This window comes from Macaca fascicularis, chromosome 20 (assembly GCF_037993035.2).
Source record: "Macaca fascicularis isolate 582-1 chromosome 20, T2T-MFA8v1.1".
Taxonomy (NCBI): domain Eukaryota; kingdom Metazoa; phylum Chordata; class Mammalia; order Primates; family Cercopithecidae; genus Macaca; species Macaca fascicularis.
In genome coordinates, this window is record NC_088394.1 from 27498758 (window position 1) to 27522579 (window position 23822).

Consider the following 23822-nt stretch of genomic DNA (forward strand, 5'->3'; position numbering starts at 1 on the left):
GAGGTGACAGGGGTAGGGAGGTAGGAAACTGTAAAGGCATAGAGAAAAAAGGCAAAATGGTATCTTGCTACTTCAAGTGTGATCAGCTGCATCACATCACTTGGGACCTTGCTGGAAATGCAGCATCTCACGCCCCACCCCAGCTGCCGATCCAGCATCTGCACACTAACGAAGTCCCCAGACAACCTGTGTGCACACTGACGAGTCAGTCTCTGGTCTCCTTGAGAATTTTGAGCCATACATCAGACCCACTTGCATCTACACTGGGCTGTGCAATGGGAGGCCCTGTGGTCTGGAGCAGGTTCATTCATCTTTCTAAGCTTCTGTTTTTCTTTTCTTTTTTGAGACAGAGTCTTACTCTGTTGCCCAGGCTGGAGTGCAGTGGCACAATCTCAGCTCACTGCAACCTCCGCCTCCCGGGTTCAAGCGATTATCCTGCCTTAGCCTCCCGAGTAGCTGGGATTACAGGTGTGCCTCACTACATCTGGTTATTTTTATTTTTTCGTAGAGATAGGGGTTCACCATGTTGGCCAGGGTGGTCTCGAACTTCTGACCTCAAATGATCCATCCGCTTCAGCCTCCCAAAGTGCTGGGATTACAGGCATGAGCCAATGTGCCCGGCCCTAAGCTTCTGTTTTTCTTCTGTAAAATGGGAGTAAGAACACCTACCTCACAGGATTGCTCCGAGGATGAATGAGGTTATAAAAAGAGCCAAGGTTGATATGTGGCACTGAGTAAAGGCACATTAAAGTTTCAAAGGTCTCTAATCAGGAGAGTTTGAGGAAGCTCATCCAGAGCCAGGTGCAGTGGTTCACGCCTATAATCCCAGCCCTTTGGGAGGCCAAGGCAGGAAAATTGATTGAGGCCAGGAGTTCCAGACCAGCTTGGGAAACCCAGGGAGATTCCATCTCTACACAAAAATTTAACAACTAGCAGGTGTAATGTCATGCACCTGTAGTCCCAGCTACTCAGGAGACTGAGGTGGGAGGATTGCTTGAGTCCACAAGATCGAGGCTGCAGTGAGCTATGATAGCACCACTACACTCCAGCCTAGGTGACAGAGAAGACCCCATCTCAAGAAAACAAAACAAGGCAGGGAACAATGGCTCACACCTATAATCCCAGCACTTTGGGAGGCAGAGGCAGACTGCTTGAGCTCAGCAGTTCAAGATCAGCCTGGGCAACATAGTGAGATTCCCCCTCTACAAAAGATACAAAAAAATTAGGTGGGCATGTTGGCATGCACCTGTGGTCCCAGCTAATCAGGAGGCTGAGGTGGCAGGATCACTTGAGCCCGGGCAGCAGAGGTTGCAGTGAGCCAAGATCACACCACTGCACTCCAGACTGGTGATAGAACAAGACCTTATTAAAAAAAAAGAAAAGAAAAAGAAAGAAGGAAACATCACCCTAGATATTCTTTTAGACATGTAAAAGGATGAACACTCTCATCATAAAAGATAAAGAAATGCAGTCTTTTACAATGAGTAAGTACTCTTTCCCATATCCTTCCCAGATTAAGTCGGGGAAGGCATGAGGAAACTGGAGACTTCCAGCACTTGCTAGGGCATACGTAAAAAGGTACATGCACTTTGGTTAGCAATCTGATAGTATTCAAGAATTAGTGACCAGTGATTCCACTCTCAGATGGAAACCCCCGAGAAAAATCCCACACAGGTACCCCAAAGGGAACACTACATTGCTTGCAATAGCTACATGCTGGAATTAGAACTAGGTTTGGTTATAAGTGATAGAAACCCTAAAATAAGTGATTTAAAGTGAGGCAGCAGTCCCTCTTTCATGTGAAAGCCCAGAGGTCAGCACTGCCAGGCCAATGAGGTGCCACATGGATGCTGTGATCCAGGCGCCTTCTCTCACCATCCTGGCCCATGTGGCTTCTGTTCCAGAGGTCACCTAAAGTCAGCAGGGCTGCTCCACTTCCGGTAAGCAGGCAGGAGGCAAGCGAAGGAGAGGGGACAAGCTGCCCGCTATGCACGCTTCTGGGAAGTGATACTCCATTCCACTTATACCCCAGGAGCCTGTATTGGCACTTGGCTACATCTAGCTACAATGGAGGCCAGGAAGTACTGTCTTAATTTTTTTTTTTTTTTTTTGAGACAGGATCTTGATTGTTGCCCAGGCTGGAGTGGGTTGGCACAACCGTAGCTCATTGCAACCTCAACCTCCTGGGTTCAAGCGATCCTCCCACCTCAGCCTCCCAGGGTGCTAGGTAGGATTCCAGGTGTGCGCCCCCACGCCCGGCCACTGTTTTTATTCTGAGTGTCTCTGTGCCTTGCTAAAAACCATGGGTTCTAGTACCACAGAAGGAGGAAAAATGGACGTGAAGGACTAACAGTTTCTGTCACAAGGGTCTTAGTGGGGGGTCACATGAGGGTCACAAAGACAAAAATCCTCCAGTATACACAAGTTGAACATATTGCCATTTATTCTGTTGAGGTTAAATGTATAATTTTAACATATTCAAACTTATTAATGGACATTTAAAAAGCTAAAAAAGTGGAGAGCTGTACCATGTCGTGGATTCTTTTAATGTTATAAAATTCAAAGAAATGCCACATTCCAACAAAACATTTTAAGAAGTTGACATACTTTTGTTAAAATCATGCAAATGTCAGAGAAAGGTTAATGGCTTTTTTTTTTTTAGTAGACATTACTGAAAAAATGGCTTATTGTATCACAAAAAGTGAAACTTGGATCTCATACACAAAGGTGTATTTCACTGGATTTTTTTTTTTTTCAGACAGAGTTTCACTCTTGTCGCCCAGGCTGGAGTGCAATGGTGCGATCTCGACTCACTGCAACCTCTGCCTCCTGGGTTCAAGCAATTCTCCTGCCTCAGCCTCCCGACGTAGCTGGGATTAAAGGGGCGCGCCACCACACTTAGGTTTTTTGTTTTTTGGGGTTTTTTTTTTGTATTTTCAGTAGAGACAAGGTGTCACCATGTTGGCCAGGCTGGTCTTCAACTCCCGACCTCCGGTGATCCACCGCCTCAGCCTCCCAAAGTGCTGGGATTAAAGGCATAAGAAACTATGCCCAGCTGATTTCTTTCTTTCTTTTTTTTAAGAGACAAGGTCCCACTGTGTTGCCCAGGCTGGTCTCAAACTTCTGGGCTCCAGCAATCCTCCTACCTTGGCCTCCTGAGTACAAAAGTGCATCTCAAATAGTTTTAAAATGATGTTCAATATTTAGCAACCAGTACAGCCCAGCATTAACCAATCAGAAGAAGTGTCTGACTGTTGAGAACAGATGCAGCCAAGGTGCCACCCCTGTGTGTACCAGCTGGACTTCAGCACTGTGTAGTGTTCTCAATATGAAAGGAAAAGCTAAACAGCTAACAGGAGAAAATGTAAAATATCTTAACAACTCTATCAAATAAGCAATTAAAAAGCAACCAACTGCAGAACAAGATAGTTCATAATACTGTCTACACTAAAATTAAAATTTTCTTTTTTTTTTTTTGAGATAGAGTCTCTCTCTGTCACTCAGGCTGAAGAGCAGTGGCGCTGTCTCGGCTCATTGCAACCTCCACCTCCCGGGTTCAAGTGATTCTCCTCCCTCTGCCTCCCGAGTAGCTGGGATTACAAGCACGCACCACCACGCCCAGCTAATTTTTGTATTTTTAGTAGAGATGGGATTTCACCAAGTTGGTCAGGGTGGTCTTGAACTCCTGGCCCCAAGTGATCCACCCAACTCGGCCACCAAAAGTGCTGGGATTACAGACGTGAGCCATCATGCCTAGCCAAAATTAAGAATTTCTGTTCAGTGAAGGATACCCCTAGATACAAAGAAAATTTCAATTTTTTCCCCTTTAAATTTTTTTTTTTTTTTTTTTTTTGAGACGGAGCCTTGCTCTGTCGCCAGGCTGGAGTGCAGTGGTAGAACCTTGGCTCACTGCAATCTCCACCTCCAGAATTTAAGCGATTCCCCTGCCTCAGCCTCCAGAGTAGCTGGGACTACAGGTATGTGCCACCATGACCAGCTAATTTTGTTGGCCAGGATGGTCTCAATCTCCTGACCTCGTGATCTACCCGCCTCGGCCTCCCAAAGCCCCCTTTTTAATTTTTTTTGTAGAAACGAGGTCTCGCTATGTTGCCTAGGCTGGTCTCGAACTCCTGGGCTGAAGCAATCTTTCCGCTTCAGCCTCCCAAAGTGTTGAAATTACTGGTGAACCTCCATACCCAGCCCAAATGTGCATTCTTGGAATTATTTGCAATTGCCCAGGAATGTACAAGCAACTCCTGAGGATAAACCAAAAAAGGTAAGAAACTCCATGAGAAAATGGGCAATGCACAGGAAAGGAAACCAGAAAGGCTAAATGAAAAAATTCCCCAAATGAATGCTGATCAGATGAATGTATATTAAAGCACAGCACCCCTATCTACCTATCAGACTGGCAAAAATTAGGTAGTCTGGCAATACAAGTGCTGGCAAGGATAAGGAGAAAAGGGCGGCCTTAAGTATGGGGGTCAGTCACCATTCTAAAGAAAATCTGGAAACCCATAGAGAAACTGACCTCTGTGACCTATAAGCCCACGCTGGGTACACATGCCACACAAGCACAGAAGGGAACACACGAAAGGATGTTTATCGTGGCCTGTATCCAGTGCCGAGGGGTCAGAAGCACCCAGGTGTCCCCCACTTGAGGCAATGTGTGTAAGTGGCAATTGACATTGTGGAGTGCCACGTGGCAGGTCAAAGCAATACTGCATTTCTAGAAGAGGCAATGGGGCTAGATCTTAGCACACATTGAATGAAAACGGCGTAAGACGTATTGCACAATAGCACTATGTACACTAAAAGCATATATTCACACATGAAACGTGGTATTTTACCAATACATTCATATTCAAAGACATGTGGGTGCTTATGGGAGAGGATGGTGTAAAGAAAGGGAAAAAAGCCGTAAAACCAGAGAATCTTTGCATGGGACTGTATTCCTGAGATCCCAAACCAAAGGGATGAATGTGCTGTTATGCCTTAAATGTGTGCACCAGGAAACATAAACTAGAAAGGGTGGCTCTGAAGGGTCCTCGGGTGAGGAAGACCCCCAGGGCTGAGAATCCACCACCTTCATCCTTCAAAAGAATACCCCAGTTGTCTGCTTACACTTCAGCCAGCAGGTGTGAGCTTGGTCATTTCCTGCAAACCAGGCAACCACACCAGTGTATAAGCCTCAAGTAAATGTCACTCCCAAGCCCCAAATGGGACTAAGGCCTCTGCTAGGCTAGGCATGGTGTAAGTCCCAGGCCTGGAAGCTCCCACCCAACCCTCATTTGTTTCAGTTCACTTTCAATATGTGCATAGTTTCATAGAGCAGACATTTCCATGAGGAAAAGAGGATGATGGTGAAAGGGGAGGGGTGAGGGGACATCTCCATGTCACAGAGGCTGCAGAACTCAGCATGACTTGTGGACCGAGCCACAGGCCATCCAGGGCAACAACACCCACACAACTCACCAAGTGGTTAACGGCTCTAAACCAGGGTCAACAGGAGGGGACAAAAGTCACTCCTTGATTTTGCTGCAGCTTAAAGATAAGTTCTACCTCAGCTTCTGCTAGCCCTTATGGGGCAAAAAACGGGGAGTCATTCTCCCCAAGTCCAGGCTGGGCCATCAAACAGGGAGTGGGGTGTCAGCCCCAGACCTCAATGAGGTCCCCAGATTCCATGCCCAGGTCAGCTGGCAGCTCCCTGCCTGAAAGCTTTGTCCCATCAAAGAAGAAGGAGAGCTTCCGTCCCGACAGTCCCATGGCCTCCTCATAGTGGGACATGAGGGTCTTTAGAGGGGAATCCTGGATGGAAAGAAATGAAAATGGACATCAGAACATGAAAGGGGGTGGGGATCCTGTAGGGACAGACAGGGAACTTGGGACACGGAGGACAGGGGAAGGGGCAGAAACAATAAAGTCAGGGCCCCATGTGGGGAAAGGAGAGAGGACAAAGAAGCCAGCCCAGCCGGGCTCCTCTCTGGGAGCTGGGACAAATCCTGTCATCCCTCTGGGCTCCAAGTTGCTCAGGTAGAGGGCGGGGGCCACAAGCCCAAGGCTTAGGGGTGTAGGCTCTGAGTCAGGCAAGTCCTCCCAGCCTCGGCCTCCTCCCCTATGAAACAGAAGTGTGTACCAATGACTAAGAGAGCCCAGATTCTAGAGTAAGGATGAGCCAAGCTGGAGTCCAGGCTCTCGCACCTATTAGATGTGTGACCTTAAAAAAATGTTACAGGTTATGTCCCCCAGAGAAGACACCTTGTGGTCTTAACCCCTGGTTAAGTGTGAATGTGATCTGATTTGGAGATGGGGCCTTTGCAGATGCAATCAAGTTGAGATTGTACTGGATTAGAATGAGTGCTAATGCTGTGGGACTGGTAGACAGCTCACTGCAACCTCTGCCTCCTGGGTTCAAGCAATTCTCCCGCCTCAGCCTCCTGAGTAGCTGTGACTATAGGCACAGGCCACCACACCCAGTTAAGTTTTTGTATTTTTGGTAGAGACAGTTTCTCTGTGTTGCCCAGGCTGGTCTCAAACTTCCTGAGTTCAGATGATCTACCCACTTTGGCCTCCCAAAGTGCTGGATGACAGGCGTGAGCCCCTGCGCCCAGCCTAGGACTGGTATGCTCACAAAACAGACACAGAAACAGACACGAGGGGAGAGCACGCATGATGACAGAGCAAGAACACCAAGGACTGCGGGCCACTGGCAGGAGCCAGGAGACAGGGCAGGTTCCACAGAGAGACCACGAGGGACTGTGTGATGTTGTCAAATATATATTTGGTCTTTGTATGTTTCCTGGTATAAAATTCCTAAAATCCCTGGGAAAGAGTTAAGTATCTTTTTGCATGCTAATTAGTTGACTGGTGGCTGGCAGCCCCTAAAGAGCTTCAGGAACGGTGATGGTCACTAGAAAGACCAAGGTAGGATAAGAGAGTTGGGACTTTTTTCCCACCCCCTAACCTCCAAGAAGGAGGGAGAGAGTGAAGGTTGAGCTACCACCAATAGTCCGTGGTTTAATCAGTCATGCCTATATAACAAAGCTTCCATAAAAATCCAGAGGACAGGGTTTGGAGGACTTCCCAATAGTTGAACATGTGATGATTCCTGGAGAATGATGCCCAGGGAAGGTATGGAAGCTCTGTACCCTTTTCCCATGCTGTGCCCTACACATCTCTTCATCTGTATCCTTTGTTAACATCCTTTGTAATAAACCAGTAAATGCAAGTGTCTCCCTGAGTTCTGTAAGCTGCTCTAGCAAATTAAACCCAAGGAGGGGACCAGGTATGGTGGCTCATGCCTGTAATCCCAACACTTTGGGAGGCCGAGGTGGGAGGATTGGTTGAGCCCAGAAGGTTTTTTTTATTCTTTTTTTTGAGACGGAGTCTCGCTTTGTTGTCCAGGCTGGAGTGCAGTGGCTCTATTTCGGCTCACTGCAAGCTCCGCTTCCCGGGTTCACGCCATCCTCCTGCCTCAGCCTCCCGAGTAGCTGGGACTACAGGCGCCTGCCATCACACCCGGCTAATTTTTTGTATTTTCAGTAGAGAAAGGGTTTCACCATGTTAGCCAGGATGGTCTCGATCTCCTGACCTCATGATCCACCCGACTCGGCCTCCCAAAGTGCTGGGATTACAGGCGTGACCCACCATGCTGGGCCGAGCCCAGGAGTTTGAGTCCAGACTAGGCAACACAGTGAGACCCCATCTACACAAAAAAATTAAAAAATTAACCAAAGGTAGTGGCACACACCTGTAGTCCCAGCTACTCAGGAGGCTGAGGTGGAAGGATCACTTGAGCCCAGGAGTTTGAGGCTGTGGTAAGCCAAGATCACACCACTGTACTCCAGCCCAGGCAACAGAGCAAGACCCTGGCGCTCTCTCTTTTTTTGTTGTTGAGACAAAGTCTAGTTTTGTCGCCCAGGCTGGAGTACAGTGGCTTGATCTTGGCACATTGCAACCTCCGCCTCCCGGGTTCAAGGGATTCTTCTGCCTCAGTCTCCTGAGTAGCTGGGACTACAGGTGCACACATACCTTTAAAAAAAAAAAAAAGAAAAAAAATCCTGAGTTTGTTTTTTTCCCCCATATCTTCAGAGACCCTGGCTCAGCTAACACCTTGATTTCAGACTTCTACCCTCCAGAACAATGAGAGAATAAATTTGCGTTGTTTTAAGCCACCCAATTTGTGGTACTTTGTTACAACAGCCAAAATACAAAAGTGGGGTGCTGCTGGAATAAATAGTTAAATGTAACAGTGGATTTAGAATTGGATCAAGGCTGGAATAATTTTTTTTTTTTTTTTTTGAGCTAGGGTCTTGCTCTGTCTCCCAGGCTGGAGTACAGTGGCCCAGTCTTGGCTCACTGCAGCCTCAATCTCCTAGGCACAAGCGATCCTCACACCTCAGCCTCCTGGGTAGCTGGAACTATAGGTATGCGCCAGCATGCTGGGCTAATTTTTGTATTTTTTGTAGAGGCAGGGTTTCACTATGTTGCCCAGGCTGGTCTTGAACTCCTGAGCTCAAGCAATCTGTCCATGTTGGCCTCTCAAAGTGTTAGGATTACAGATGTGATGCACCCGCCTGGCTGAAGCTGGAAGAATTCTGAGATGCATGTTAGAAAAAACCTAGACTGCCTTGAAGAAACTGCTGGTAGAAATATGGACATTAAAGGGAATGTCCCTGCAGACTCACAAAGAGGAGAGGTGCAGAGAAAGCTCCTATCATCTTAAGAGGATGCATATATTGTTATGAACAGAAGGCTGCTAGAAGTATGAATATTAAAGGTGTTTCTGGTGAGGTCTCTGGAGGAAATGAGGAATATGTTATTGGTAACTGGAATAAAACTTTCCGATAAAGGTGGCGCAATCATGGCTCACTACAACCTCGATCTCCCAGGCTCAAGCAATCCTCCTGCCACAGCCACCTGGGGAGCTAGGACTACAGGAGTTGGGATTACAGGTGTGAGCCACCGCACCTGGCCCAATTTCTCCCTTTTAAAATGGGAATGTGTATCCTATGTCTGTCCCATTACTGTATTTTAGAAGTGAATAACTTATTTTCTAGATTTCATGGGTCCACAGAGAGAGAGGAATTTTGTCCTAGAATGGACCATACCAAGTCTCATCCAAAACTGATTTAATGATTTAGAAAATAAAATTAGGACTTCTTGAATTGATTATATTTAAATGAGATTTCGGGCTTAAGAGTTGATGCTGGGATGGGTTAAGACTTGCAGGGATACTGGAATGGGATGTATATATTTTGCAGATGGGAAGGCCATGAATTTGATGGGGGCTAGAGAACAGTACGTTAAGGATTGAACTGTATTCCCCTGAAAAGGTACTTTGCGGTCCTAACCCCTAGTAAATATGAATGTAACCTTATTTGAAAGTAGGGACTTTGCAGATATAATCAAGTTGAGATGAGGTTGTGCTTGGTTAGGGTGGGGCTAGCCCAACATGACCTATGTCTTTCCAAGAAGAGAAATGAACACAGAGACACACGGAGAACACCATGTGATCACAGAGGGAGAGACTGGAGTGACACAGCTGCAAGCCAAGGAACTCTGGCCACCAGCAGAAGCTAGAAACAGGTAAGGAAGGTTTCCACCCAGATTCTCAGATGGAACCAGGCCCTGCCAACACCTTCAATTCAGACTTCTAGCCTCCAGAAGTGTAAGGGAATAGGTTTCTATTGTTTTAAGCCACCTAGTTTGTGTATTTTATTACAGTAGACTTAAGAAATGAATGCAGCAGGCCAGGCGTGGTGGCTCACACCTGTAATCCCAACACTTTGGGAGGCCAAGGCGGGTGGATCACTTGAGGTCAGGAGCTCGAGACCAGCCTGGCCAACATGGTGAAACCCCATCTGTACTAAAAATACAAAAATTAGCCCAGCATGTGCATCTGTAATCCCAGCTACTCGGGAGGCTGAGGCAGGAGAATCACTTGAAACTCGGAAGGCGGAGGTTGCAGTGAGCCAAGATCGTGCCAGACTCCAGCCTGGGCAACAGACTGAGACTTTCCAAAAAAAAAAAAAAAAGTGACTGCACCAAGTTGCTTATTCCACCTCTCTAGAACTCAGTCTTCTTATTGCCAAATGAGGATAACAGTGCTTTCCCACATCAGATTGTTGTGAAATTAAATAAGATCCTGAACGTGAGGAAATTATCCTCAGCACAGGGACTGGCACTTAGCCATGTGGCCTTCATTGTTATTTTGATGGGTTTTACTGATTACCGTCCAAGGGTCCTTTCTGTTTTAATCAGAAGGAGTCAGGAGACTGAGGGGGCACCCAGACTAGGGCAGACGGTACCAGCAGTAGCGAGGAGGGAAGCTGAACGATGGGTTTTCCCACTACCTAGGATGGCTGGGAACCCAAGAACATAGAGGGCAGTGTCTCCTGCAAGTCAAGATTAGGGGAATCCATCCTCCATTAACTGACAAGAGAGACGAGAGGCAGCAGAGGACAGGGTGAAGGGCGTGGAGAGCCATCTCTCCCACTCACTCGAGACAGTGAGACTTCCAGTGTCTGGTGTTTCTCCTTCCCCTGCACCCGGAGCTGGAGCTGTCGGGATGTCTCTGTGGCCTCTGGAGAACTTGCCAGTACCACACAGTCTGTGGGAGGCAGAATCAGGAAGCCAGGGCTAAATGGGGGCTTGGAAGCAGGGCCTGTGCTGAACCTCTCCCTGTATCCCCTTCCCCTGGCAAATGCCTCAAGGCCCCACCTCCCTGCCTTCCTCTCACCAATGATGTCAGCCACTCCGAGCTTTAGGGTCCTGGGAGTGGCAGTAGGTGATAGCTCTGTCTCTCCAAAAAGCAAAAGGATCCTGCTTGGGGACACCCCAAGGTGGGTGGCCATGTGGTCCACCACACTCTGCAGGGGCTCCGACTAGGGATGGGGACAAGAAGCAAAAGAGGTCTTCCTGCCTTGAAATCCACACACCCGCCCCCCACACCACCCAAACACAAGCTCTGGCCTTAGCTACTTGCTAAGCTCCTCAGCTGTGAGTTTCATCATATTTACCTAGTAAGGTATAGAATAAAATCGTGTCAGCAAGGGGTACAGGCAAGTAACACAAAGAAATATAGCAGCCATGGGTTAGGACAAAGAAAGGGGTGATGGGGATTGTAGCAAACTGGAACTCACATGCCACCTAGATAGGCTGGCTGTTACACAGCTCCAGTTGATTGGCACTGCGTGGGAACGTGGGCCAGTGTGACATCGTCTTATTTTTTTCTTTTTTTTTAAGAGGGAGTTTCACTCTTGTTAACCAGGTTGGAGTGTAGTGGCGCAATCTCGGCTCACTGCAACCTCCGCCTCCCGGGTTCAAGTGATTCTCCTGCCAGGCTGGTCTCGAACTCTTGAATTCAGGTGATCAACCTGCCTCGGCCTCCCAAAGTACAGGGATTACAGGTGTAAGCCACCACACCTGGCCGTATCTTCCTGTTTTTTAAGAGAAGCCAGAAATCTGGACCTTTTTTTTTTTTCCTTTCTTTGTATAATTTTAGTAGAGACGGGCTTCACCATATTGGCCAGGCTGGTCTTGAACTCCTGATCTCAAGTGAAATCTGAGGCAGAGTCTCGCTCTTTCACCCAGGCTGGAGGGTAGTGGCGCAATCTTGGCTCACTGAAACCTCCTCCCCCTGGGTTCCAGTGATTCTCCTGCCTCAGCCTCCGAGTTGCTGAAATTACACGCACCTACCACCACGCCCAGCTAATTTTTGTATTTTTAGTAAAGATGGGGTTTCATCACGTTGGCCAGGCTGGTCTCAAACTCCTGACCTCAGGTGATCTGCCTGCCTTGGCCTCCCAAAAGTGCTGGGATTACAGGCGTGAGGCACCGCACCCAGCCAGAAATCTGGACCTTTGTATGAAATCACCCATCAAAAAGGTGACAACAAACTTGTATATTTTTAAAGCACTTGGTCAGGCATGGTGGCTCATGCCTATAATCTCGGCATTTTGAGAGGCCGAGGCGGGAGGCTTGCTTGGGGTCAGGAGTTCAAGATCAGCCTGAGCAACAAAGCAAGATCCTACCTCCATTTTTTTTTTTTTAGAGACAGGGTCTTGCTCTGTCACCCAGGCTGCAGTGTAGTGGCACAATCACAGCTCACTGTAGCCTCCAACTCCTGGACTCAGAAGATCCTCCTGCATCAGCCTCCCAAGTTGCTGGGACTACAGGTCTGCACCACCATGCCTGGTTAATTTTTTTATTTTTAGTAGAGACAAGGTCTCACTATTTTGCCCAGGCTGGTCTTGAACTCCTGGCCTCTAAGTGATCCTCTCACCTTGGCCTTCCAAAGTGCTGGGATTACAGGAGTGAGCCACCATACCTGGCCCCCATCTCTATGTTTAAAAAATAAAATAGGCTAGGCACAGTGGCTTATGCCTCTAATCCCAACACTTTGGGAGGCCGACTCAGGGGATCACTTGAGATCAGGAGTTCAAGACCAGCCTGGCCAATATGGTGAAGCCCTGCCTCTACTAAAAATACCAAAATTAGTCGGGCATGGTGGGGGCATCTGTAGTCCCAGCTACTTGGGAGGCTGAGGTGGGAGAATCGCTTGAACCTGGGAGGTGAAGTTTTCAGTGAGCCAAGATCGTGCCACTGCACTCCAGCCTAGGCAACAAGAGTGAGACTCTGTCTCAAAAAATAAAAATAATAAAAAGTAATAAAATAAAATAAGTCTACAGGGCAAAGAAAGCAGACATATGGTTGAAAAAGCCATGGGCTGCCAGTCTGCAACCTCTGCCTTAGTTGCTTGACTGATGCACAGTGCATCAGTAATGGTAACGTCTGTTATCATTCCTGGTGTTGAAACAGGTTTATCCTTACAAAAGTATCAGGCTTTGCCAGGAAGCTGGGGGAGCTCAGGGTTACTGAGTGACATCTGCTGTGTCCAGGGCAGTGAGAGTAAGTCCAAGAGGGAAGCCCAGGTTACTAGGGAGGAAGCTAAGAGAGACTCCCAAAAAAAGCTTCTGAGAACTGACAGGATGCTTCACACCTGGAATCCCAGCACTTTGGGAGGTCAATGAGGGACAATTTTGGAACCAGCCTGGACACAGTGAGACCACTTTTTGAAGGAAAAAAAAAAACACAGGATGCTTATGAGGAGCCTTGAAGAATGGGTAGAAAGTTTGCCAGAAAGAGAGGGGAGCATTGGGAAAATGCAGACGGAGGAAAGAGAAAGTGTGAAAGCAGGACAGACTGAAAAGAATGATGGGCAGCTCCAGAGAGCAGGATGGGAAAAGGATGACAGTCCCTTCTGCCAGGACACCCCTGCTGGATACCACCATCTCTCCAGAAGCAGCTCCTGGGTCCTTCTCCCATGGGCCTCAGGCACTCACCATTCTGAGGGGCAATCTGACCAGGTCAGCCCGGCAACGGATTTTGAGCGGGAAGAGTCGGGGGGTCTCTGGGAGGGTGGGCCCTTCCACCAAGACCACTTCGTCCTCTTGGCCCTGCTGCTCTTGGCCCTGAGGTGGCTTGGGGCTCAGGCAGGAACGGAGATCCTGGAGGCGCTTGTTCACCTCACTGCAGTGCAGACAGGACTTTGGGTCAACTGGAGTCAGCCACCCTCCCGGATTGCCCTCTTCCATCCCAGCCAGAGCCCCTGCACTTGGCACCTTAATTTCTTGAGTGCCCGAGTATGCTTTCTGCTTTTGGTCCTTGGTGAAGGTGGGGACAGAGGAGAGTTGTCCAGATCCCTGTAGAAGCAAGAGACGGTAGGACGGAGGCAATGGAGGGAGTCTGGCCCCACAAATCCCTAAAAACCAGATTGTTGGACAATCAAGAGGAAGCACAATCGGACACAATAGATCACACCTGTAATCCCAGCACTTTGGGAGGCTGAGCCAGGAGAATCACTCGAGCCCAGGGGTCCAAGACCAGGCTAGGCAAGATGGGGAGACCCTATTTCTACATAATTAGCCAGGCATAGTGGAACACAGCTGTAGTCCCAGCTACTCAGGAGGCTGAGGTGGGAGGATCACTTGAACCCAGGAATTTGAGGCTGCAATAAGCTATGATCACACCACTGTACTCCAGCCTGGGCAATGGAGTGAGGCTCTATCTCTAAAAATGTAAAAATACATTTAAAAAATAAAGAGGGAGCAGCTTCCAATAACCCCATTTCACTGGAAGGCAGGGGTAGGGGAGAGGGAAAGCCTGAGGCATCATTTTTATATTTATATGGCCTGAATATTAGGGAAGAAAATGCCTCACTTTTGAGATTGTCACTTCCCAGGAAAATGTCCAATAATATCTGACAGACGGCAAGTACTTACTATATGTCCAGTGTTGCCCAGGCTGGTCTTGAACTCCTGGGCTCAAGTGATTCACTCCCCTTGGCCTCCCAAAGTGCTGGGATTACAGGCAAGAGCCATTGTGTCCAGTCAAGTGTTAACTCTTGATTGACTTAGCAATTCATTGACACAAGTGCCACTATTATTCCCAGGTTTGGGGGGTTTTTTTGTCTGTCTGTTTGTTTCCTTTTTAGAGACAGGGTCTCACTCTGTCACCCAGGCTGGAGTATAGTGGCACGATCATGGCTCACTGCAGCCTCCAACTCCTGGGATCAAGTGATCTTCCCACCTCAGCCTCCTGAGCAGCTGGGATTACAGGAGTATGCCACTACACCAGGCTAATTTTTATTTTACTTTTTATAGAGACAGGGTCTCTCTCTGCTTCCCAGGCTGTAAAACGGGGTTTTACAGATGAAGAAAGAGAAGCATGGAGAGGACAGGGAAGCCGGATTGGAACCACACCTTAAGCTCGCATTACTAGGGTCTCAGAATCCACTCCCAAGGGTGGTCCTGAAGGGTTCACTGTCACCTCCCGGGGTAAGCCACCTCTTTTCCCAAGCACTTCATTCCCCACATGAACCTCAACAGTCCTTCTATCCCTTCTTCTTACCCTTTCAGGAGCCACCCAAGGGTAAGCCTTCGCTTACCCCTCCAACTCACTTCCTGCTCCCAAGGCCCAAGGGCCCTGGCCTCACTCACAGAATCTCTGTCTTTTTCTTCTCTTCTTTATCCTTAGTCCTCAGCTTTGTCTTCCAGGGAGAGCCTGGTGATGGCGAGCCCTCATGGTAGAGACCACTCGAATCTGCCAGCTCCACCTCTGGGGGCAAAGGAAGAGAAGGTAGAAGGAGGTTATCCAAGGGAGGCCACCGAAGGCCAAGAAGAAACAAGTCAGAGGCTTCAAGAAGATCCCAGGAAAGGAGGAGACCACGGAGCCCCTGGCACACACAGGGCCACACGATAATACTGGGAAAGGGGGCAGGGGATGAGACTGCTATTTAGTATAAAGATAGCTGATATTAACTTAAAATTAATTTAAATTTCTCATGAAAGGAAACCAGGTATTATTTTCTATAATACAGAAATTTCTATTTGCCCACTGTCAATAAAAGATCATCACAAACCACGAAAATAAATACTGTGAAAATTAAAAAATGATAAGAAACCCTAGATCAGTGGCTCTCAACCAGGGAAAATTTTGCCTCTGAGGGGACATGTAGCAATGTCTAGAGACAATATTGGTTATCAAAATGTGGAGGGCGAGGGGGCTGAGGTATAATACTTCCCAGGGATGGAAGTCAGGATGCCGCTAAACTTTCTACAATGTACAGGACAGCTTCTAACACCAAAGAATTTTCCAGTCCAAAAAATGCCAGTAATGCTGAAGTCCTGAAATCCTGTCCTAACTAAATATAGCAGCTGCGAGAGGCCTGTGATTCTACATTTCTTTTTTTCTTTTTTTTTTTTGAGACCGGGTCTTACTGTGTCACCCAGGTTGGAGTGCAGTGGCATGATCATGGCTCACTGCAGCTTCGACTTCCTGAGCTCAGGTGATTCTCCCACCTCAGCCTCCTGAGTAGCTAGGACTACAAGTACACATCACCATGCCTGGTTTTTTATTTTTCTGTAGAACAGGGTCTCATCATATTGCGCAGGCTGGTCTCGAACTCCTGGGCTCCAGCAATCCTTCCATCTCAGCCTCCCAAAGTGCTGGGATTACAGCACTTTGAGCCACTGCGCCCAGCTGATTCTGCATTTCTAGCAAGCTGGGCCCACGTTTTGAGTATCATAGGGGTACCTTTTGCATAGCACTTCTATGTCCTAGGTACTGTCCTAAAGCATATATCTAGCCAAGAGGCAGCTCTCCCTATATTCCCTTTCGTTAATTCTCACCAAAATCTGCACCAAAATGGGGTCTGCTATTATCCCCACTTTCATAATGAGGAAATTGAAGCATTGAGAAATTAAGAAACTTGCCCAGGCCGGGCATGGTGGCTCACGCCTATAATCCCAGCACTTTGGGAGGCCAAGGCGGACAGATCACCTAAGGTCAGGAGCTCGAGATCAGCCTGGCCAACATGATGAAACCCCATCTATACTAAAAATACAAAAATTAGCCAGACATGGTGGTGGGCACCTGTAATCCCTGCTACTCAGGAGGCTGAGGCAGGAGAATGGCTTGACCCTGGGAGATGGAGGTTGCAGAGAGCTGAGATCGCGCCACTACACTCCAGCCTGGGTGACAAAGTGAGACTGTCTCAAAAAAAAAAAGAAAACAGAAACTTGCCTAAGATCACACAGCTATTAAGAGATAGAGCTGAGGCTGGGCACAATGGCTCACGCCTGTAATCTCAGCACTTTGGGAGGCCAAGATGGGCGGATCACCTAAGGTCAGGAGTTCAAGACCAGCCAGGCCAACATGGTGAAACTCCATCTCTACTAAAAAATACAAAAAATTACCCAGGCGTGGTGGTGCGCGCCTGTAATCCCAGCTACTGGAAAGGCTGGGGCAGGAGAATTGCTTGAACCCAGGAAGCAGAGATCACGCCATTGCACTCCAGCTTGGGCAACAAGAGCGAAACTGTCTCAAAAAAAAAAAAAGAGAGCAAGAACTGAAATTCAAACACAGGCCAGATGGCTCCTATCTGCTTTTAATCACCCCACCATACTCCCTCATGGCACAAGAGTCTTGGTCCAAGGTCTCCATTTGCCCACTGGATTATTTCCTTCTTAGACTTCATTCCTATTCCCTGCCCTTGAGTTTGCAAAAAATGCATCACTGGGGGAGGACAAAGACAGGGCATCCCTGATAAGATTCAGAGAACACTCTGCTGGCTCCAGTGTTCCCAAGGAACTTGCTACAGATGTAACAAGGTGTCACAGATTCTCAACACCTCACTGCCTCCTGCGCCGCCCAGGACTACGGAATCAGCATCTCTTTAGGTGGCACCAGAAATGTATACATTAATACATTCTATGCTTGTTAACAATCCAGCTCCTGTGGCTGGGATGCAGGAATCCCCTCTCCCACACCCTTCCCTTGAGCCTCAGGAGACAACTGACTGCAGGAATATAAACCACAGGAAGTCTCCTAAGAGAAGCCAGCGCTGCATGCCTCTCCCTGGACGCCCTCCCTTACCTTCCTCATCCCCTGGAGGGTAGAGTTTCAGGAGGGATAGGTCATCTGGGATAAGGCAAAGGCTACTTTTAACCTGCAAAGACAAGGAGGGAGAGGGGTCAGACCCAAGTCCTCCCCTTACAGAAGGAAAAAACTGGGGGTGATTCTTCCCTAACACCCAGCTCCCAAATCCTCCCTAAGATCGTGGACACCTTGGCCCTCTCCTGGCAACCTAGGAATCCAGCTTCCCCAGGATTCAGAATGGAAGTACCCTTCACCCTTTCCTCCATCTGCCTAGGACACCCTGAAGATGTGTGTTTCCTTGTCCTTTTTAACTAGGTTACTAGTCGCCCCTCTACCCCAGACTCTTAGGGATTCTCAGCCCCCTAGCTCACGCGACCATCGGGGGACCCCAGCCTCCTGGAGCTGCCCAGTCCTCTCTGAACCCGCATGGACTCCAACCCCCAATACCCCAGCTCCCTGGCCTCATTTGCCACGGGCCCCAACCTCGAAATCCAACGGCCCCAGGTCCTCCCAGTCCCTCTCCAAACCCTCAAGAACCCCAGTTCTTCAGCCTCCTTGTGCCCCCAAGACTCTAGCTCCTAGAAATCCTAAACTTCCAACGCATCCCACCCTCCTTCACCACCCCGGTCTGCAGAAAGTCCCGGAGCCCTGCCTCTCCCTGCCTCCAACACCCTAGACCCCCAGGACCAGCCCCAGAACCCCAGCCTCAACACCCCTACAGCCCTACCCTCCCCGGAGGCCAAGCCCCTGGCCCTTCCGCCTGTCCCCTCCCCGGGACCGGACGCACCTTCCCCGAGTACACCGGAACCAGCGGCGCCTCCCCGGGATCCAGCACCAGCCGCCGCCGCCGCCTGACCGGCTCCCGCGGAGGTCCTGCGGGCCGCGCGTCCGCCCCTTCGCTGTCACTGTCGCTGTCATCCCGGGACGCGACCGGCCCCGGGGGCTCCGAGGGTGCAACCTCAACCTCGTCGGCGGCACAGCGAGCACTGGTGACCTCCACAATTTCCTCATCGCTGTCGCTGACCAAGTCCACAGACACGACGTCCAGAGTGCCCCGGGATGGAGACCGCTGGGCCCGAGGACGCCGGCCCCGACCGCCCCAGCCGCCCCGACCCCCTCGGCCCGCACCGCTACCTCGGGACAAGCGGCCCCGCTTCCCCACAGGCTCCGCCATAGCACACGTTCCTCCACAACACACGCCCGCCTCCTCTCGCCTCGCCCTGCCCCCTTCAGCGACTTTCGCCTTGCATTGGACAAACAGCCTGCTCGTCAGCACCTCTTCACGCCCACACGCGCGGGATCCGCCTTTCCGCCTTTTCATTGGTCTCTGTACCCGCTCATCATGCTCCCACCTCTGAAACCAAGGCGCCAAAGATTCCAATCACCTCGGAGCAATCACCATAGGTTTCGATTCAGTCGGCCTCACCCATTGGCTGGGCCTCCTCTCCACAGCCTAGCCTCTCCCGGACCCGCCCATCTAAGACACCCATCTTCCGGCTTGGTTAGGGGCAGGGCATCCTGGGAAATGTAGTCCTCGAGTGGTAAGGTTTCCGGGAGGAGGAAGACCGGCCTGGAATTCCTTGTGGAAACCGCGGATTTAACCAGGCGCGGTGCCTCACGCCTGTAATCCCGGTACTTTGAGAGGCTGAGGCGGGCAGATTGATTGAGCTCAGGAGTTTGAGACCAGCCTGGCCAATGTGGCGAAACCGCGTCTCTACTAAGAATGCAAAAATTACCCGGCGTGGTGGCACCCCTCTCTGGTCCCAACTACTCAGGAGGCTGAGGTGGGAGTTTCGCTGGAGCCCGGGAGGCGGAGATCGCACCACTGCACCCCAGCCTGGGTGACAGAGCCAGACTCTGTCTCAAAAATGCTTTAAAGAAATAATAAGGCTGGCCGGGCGCGGTGGCTCACGCCTGTAATCCCAACACTTTGGGAGGCCGAGGCGGGCGGATCACCTGAAGTCAGGAGTTCGAGACCAGCCTGGCCAACATGGTGAAACCCCATTTCTACTAAAATGCAAAAAAAAAAAAAAAAAAAAAAAAAAAAAAAAAAAATTAGCTGGGCATGGTGGTGTGCTCCTGTATTCCCAGCTACTTGGGAGGCTGAGACAGGAGGATCGCTTGAACCCGGGAGGTGGAGGTGTCAGTGACCTGAGATCGAGCCACTGCTCTCCAGTCTTGGTGACAGAGCCAGACTCTGTCGCAAAAAATTAAAAAAAAAAAATTAAAAAAAAAAAATAAGGCCAGGCGCGGTGGCTCACGCCTGTAATCCCAGCACTTTGGAAGGCTGAGGCGGGCAGATCACGAGGTCAGGAGATCGAGACCATCCTGGCTAACACAGTGAAACCCCTTCTCTACTAAAAATACAAAAAATTAGCCAGGCGAGGTGGCGGGCACCTATAGTCCCAGCTACTCGGGAGGCTGAGGCGGGAGAATGGCGTGAACCCAGGAGGCGGAGCTTGCACTGAGCTGAGATCATGCCACTGCACTCCAGCCTGGGCAACAGCGCAAGACTCCGTCTCAAAAAAAAAAAAAAAAAAAAAAAATGCTGAACTATGTTTGACTAAAGATGTTGTCAAGTCCTCTTACTTGAGGACCAGTCATTGTTTATCTTGAAAACATGGTATTGCAACCGCCCCTATAAACTTGGGAAGAAGGGAGCAGGAGAAATGTAAAGAAACCAAGCTTGCGGTGCACTCAGCATTGATCTCAGGGCAGCTGCTCCCTGACCTGCTTCCCCAAAGCCATCCGGTGCCTGTGGCCCCACAGTCACATAGCCCCTGTCACAAGATTATAGTTCCCCCTAACTGCTCTCGAATCACAGCTTGGACATCACGTTAGGTATTCCGTTTGAGATATTCCTTCAGGTCTTGATGGAACTACTGACTCAGCTGAGCTGAAGGACCCCACAAGGAGCTGACTCCCCTCAAAATGCAGCTTCTACACCCTGACGATTTCATCCCCCTTCCCAACCAATCAGTGACCCCAATTTTCCAGCCCATCACCCTCCACAAAGCCCTTAAAAGCCCCAGCCGAGAACTCCTTGGAGAGAGATTTGAGGGTCTCCTCCCATCACCTCGCTTGGCACCCTGCGATCATTAAACTCTCTCTGCTGCGTCCCCACGGTCTCAGAGTCACAGAGCTGTGACTACACAGTGGGCATATGAACCTGCAACTCCTGTAACAGTATGGAATTTGAAATTTTATCTTGAAAACAGGATAATGGTTTATACCTGCTTGGCTGTAATGAAGGATGAGATATTTCTTTCTGCCTTTGCAATCTTTTAGCAGATTGCCAGTGATGATTCTAACTTAATGCTTATTCAAGCTGGGTGCAGTGGCTCACACCTGTAATCCCAGTACTTTGGGAGGCTGAGGCGGGTGTATCACCTGAGATCAGGAGTTCGAGACCAGCCTGGCCAATATGGTGGTGTATTTTTCTACTAAAAATACAAAAAATTAGCCAGGCATTGTGGTTGGCACCTGTAATCCCAGCTACTCGGGAGCCTGAGGCAGGAGGATCACTCGAACCCAGGAGGCGGAAGTTCCAGTGAGCTGAGATCGTGCCATTGCACTCCAGCCTGGGCAACAAGAGTGAAACTCCATGTCAAAAAAGAAAGAAAAATTATGCTTATTCAATAATAAAACCAGCCCAGGCACGGTGGCTTATGCCTGTAATCCCAGCACTGGGAGCCTGAGGTGGGAGGATCACTAGAGGTCTAGGGTTCGAGGCCAGCCTGGGCAATATAGCAAGACCCTGTCTCTACAAAAAGTAATAATAATTAGTGGGTGTGGTGATGCACACCTGTAGTCCTTGGGAGGCTGATTGAGCCCAGGAGTTCAAGGCTGCAGTGAGCTATGATCTCACCACTGCACTCTAGCCTGGGCAACAGAGCAAGACCCTCTCTCTAAAAATAAATAAATACATACAATTTAAGGCCAGGCACAGTGGTTCACATCTGTAATCCCAGCACTTTGGGAGGCCAAGGTGGGAGGATCACTTCAGGCTGAGCATTAAGACCTACCTGGGCAATATAGTAAAACCCCCAACTGTATGAAAAATAATAATACATTTTAAAACTTTTTTTTTTTGAGATGGAGTTTTGCTTTTGTTGCCCAGGCTGGAGTGCAGTGGCGCAAATCTCAGATCACTGCAACCTCTACCTCCCGGGTTCAAGTGATTCTCCTGCCTCAGCCTCCTGAGGAGCTGGGATTACAGACATGCTCCACCATGCCTGGCTAATTTTTTGTACTTTTAGTAGAGACGGGGTTTCTCCATGTTGGTCAGGCTGGTCTAGAACTCCCGACCTCAGGTGATCCGCCTGCCTCTGCCTCCCAAAGTGCTGGGATTACAGGCATGGGCCACCACGCCCGGCCCATTTCACAACTTTTTAATCAAAAGTAATAACAAAATTGTTTTCTGTCTCTACTATGTGGAGAAGTTTGTTGGGTTGAGATATTTTGTTTCTAAATTATATTTTCCGAACACACTCCCCAACACCTCCTACCAACAATATTGTGCACCTCAGAGACTACACGCCCTCCACGCATCCACAGCGTTGGCAACTCTTGCACAACATATATCCCAACACAACACAAACACGCCCCTTCAACACTTCACGCTTCCCACTTTGCCTCCAACCGCTAACCCCCTGCCGCCTCACACTTACGTCCTACGCCATACGTCGCGCAGGATACCCACACGGCACACACCCAATACCACATGCTGCTCGCACACCCACGGTGCTCACAAAACTCGCGCCTCATACATCCACGCAGAACGGCATGTCGACCTCTGCCTTCGTCCCATCCCATACGCCTCCATCCCAACCGCGGCACCGATGTCCCCTCCATGCGCCCCCGAGCTGGACCAGCACGCGTTTCCCTTCCCCGTGCAGACTCGGCCAAGGTCAAGACTGCAGGCGCACAACAGCCAGCAGGTGGAGCTGTTTTCCAGGGAACGGAGGCTCCTGGATTCCACCGACTTCCCAGCCCCAGGAGGCCTTCAGCCCCCTCTCGGTAGCCAGGCTGCAGGCCAACCTTGGGCGCCCCCGGGAAGCCACTGCAAACTGCAAGCAGGAGGTGGCCCTGAGAGTCTGAAATTTTCAAGTCTCCTTTCCCCAAACCTTGTTCAAGAGCTGAAAGTTCACCTGTAAGTCCCAGCTACTAGGAACGGTGAGATGGGAAGATTGCTTGAGTCCAAGAGCTCAAGGCTAGTCTGGGCAAACATAGCGAGACCTCATCTCTGGTTTTGGTTTTTGTTTTTGTTTGAGACAGAGTCTTGCTCTGTCGCCAGGCTGGAGTACAGTGGTGCGATCTCGGCTCACTGCAACCTCCGCCTCCTGGGTTCAAGCGATTCTCCTGCCTCAGCCTCTCAAGTAGCTGGGGACTACAGGCGTGTGCCACCATGCCCAGCTAATTTTTATATTTTTAGTAGAGGCGGGGTTTCACCATGTTGGCCAGGATGGTCTCGATCTCTTGACTTCGTTATCCCCCGCTCAGCCTCCCAAAGTGCTAAGATTACCCCGTGCCCAGTCGAGACCTCATCTCTTAAAAAAAAAAAAAAAGTATTTTTTGGCCAGGCGCAGTGGCTCACGACTGTAATCCCAGCCCTTTGGGAGGCCGAGGTGGGAGGATCACTTGAGGCCAGGAGCTCGAGACCAGCCTGGGCAACAGGGCAAAACCCCTTCTCTACCCAAAAATACAGAAGTTAGCCAGCTGGGTGTGGTGGTGCACGCCTATAGTAGCAGCTACTCGGGAGGCTGGGGCGGGAGAATTACTTGAATCCAGGAGTTCAAAGTTACGGTGGGCTATGATTGTGCCATTACCCTCTAACCTGGCCTAGCCTAGCCTAGTGAGACCCTATCTCAAAAAAAAAAAAAGATGTCAAATAATAAAAACTCATATTTGAGTCCTTGCTAAGACATTGTTGTATGCTGTGTGCTTTACATGTCATTTAAGACTCATTAATAACGTCCTCATTTTCTGAATTACTATTTCATGGTCTATTTTACAGCCCAGGAAACTGCAGTTCAGAGAGCTTGTCATGTAGCTGGAAAGGGGTGGAGCCGGGATTCACATAAACCCAGCTAGTCTGGGCCAGGCGCAGTGGCTCACGCCTGTAAACCCACCACTTTGGGAGGCTGAGGCAGGCGGATCATCTGAGGTCAGGCGTTCAAGACCAGTCTGGCCAACATGACGAAACCCCCTCTCTACTAAAAATACAAACAAACAAACAAAATCTAACTGGACATGGTGGTGTGTGCCTGTAGTCCCAGCTACTCAGGAGGCTGAGGCAGGAGAATCGCTTGAACCTGGGAAGTGAAGGTTGCAGTGAGCCAAGATTGCACCACTGTACTCCAGCCTGGGTGACAGAGCCA

General features: G+C 49.5%; 1 protein-coding gene across 7 annotated transcripts; it reads right to left on the minus strand.

Annotated features, from left to right (window-relative positions):
- Window positions 1-4807: 4807 nt before the first annotated feature.
- Window positions 4808-18640, minus strand: NFATC2IP (nuclear factor of activated T cells 2 interacting protein). 7 transcript variants are annotated; one of them, XR_012428744.1, is made up of 8 exons: window positions 18230-18640; window positions 17440-17512; window positions 15003-15120; window positions 13626-13765; window positions 13347-13533; window positions 10742-10886; window positions 10503-10612; window positions 4808-5808 (listed from the first exon to the last, which is right to left on the minus strand). XR_012428744.1 is itself a non-coding variant. In XM_005591538.5 (8 exons), exons 1-8 carry the CDS (start codon window positions 18614-18616, stop codon window positions 5650-5652), a joined length of 1260 nt encoding a protein of 419 aa, XP_005591595.2. In that variant the 5' UTR covers window positions 18617-18640; the 3' UTR covers window positions 4808-5649. The 7 variants fall into 7 exon arrangements, 4 of the variants coding, with proteins under 4 accessions (XP_005591595.2, XP_073882937.1, XP_065393101.1 ...); XM_005591538.5 differs by having other exon boundaries at window positions 13626-13706; XR_012428745.1 differs by lacking the exon at window positions 10742-10886.
- Between the last annotated feature and the right edge of the window lie 5182 nt (window positions 18641-23822).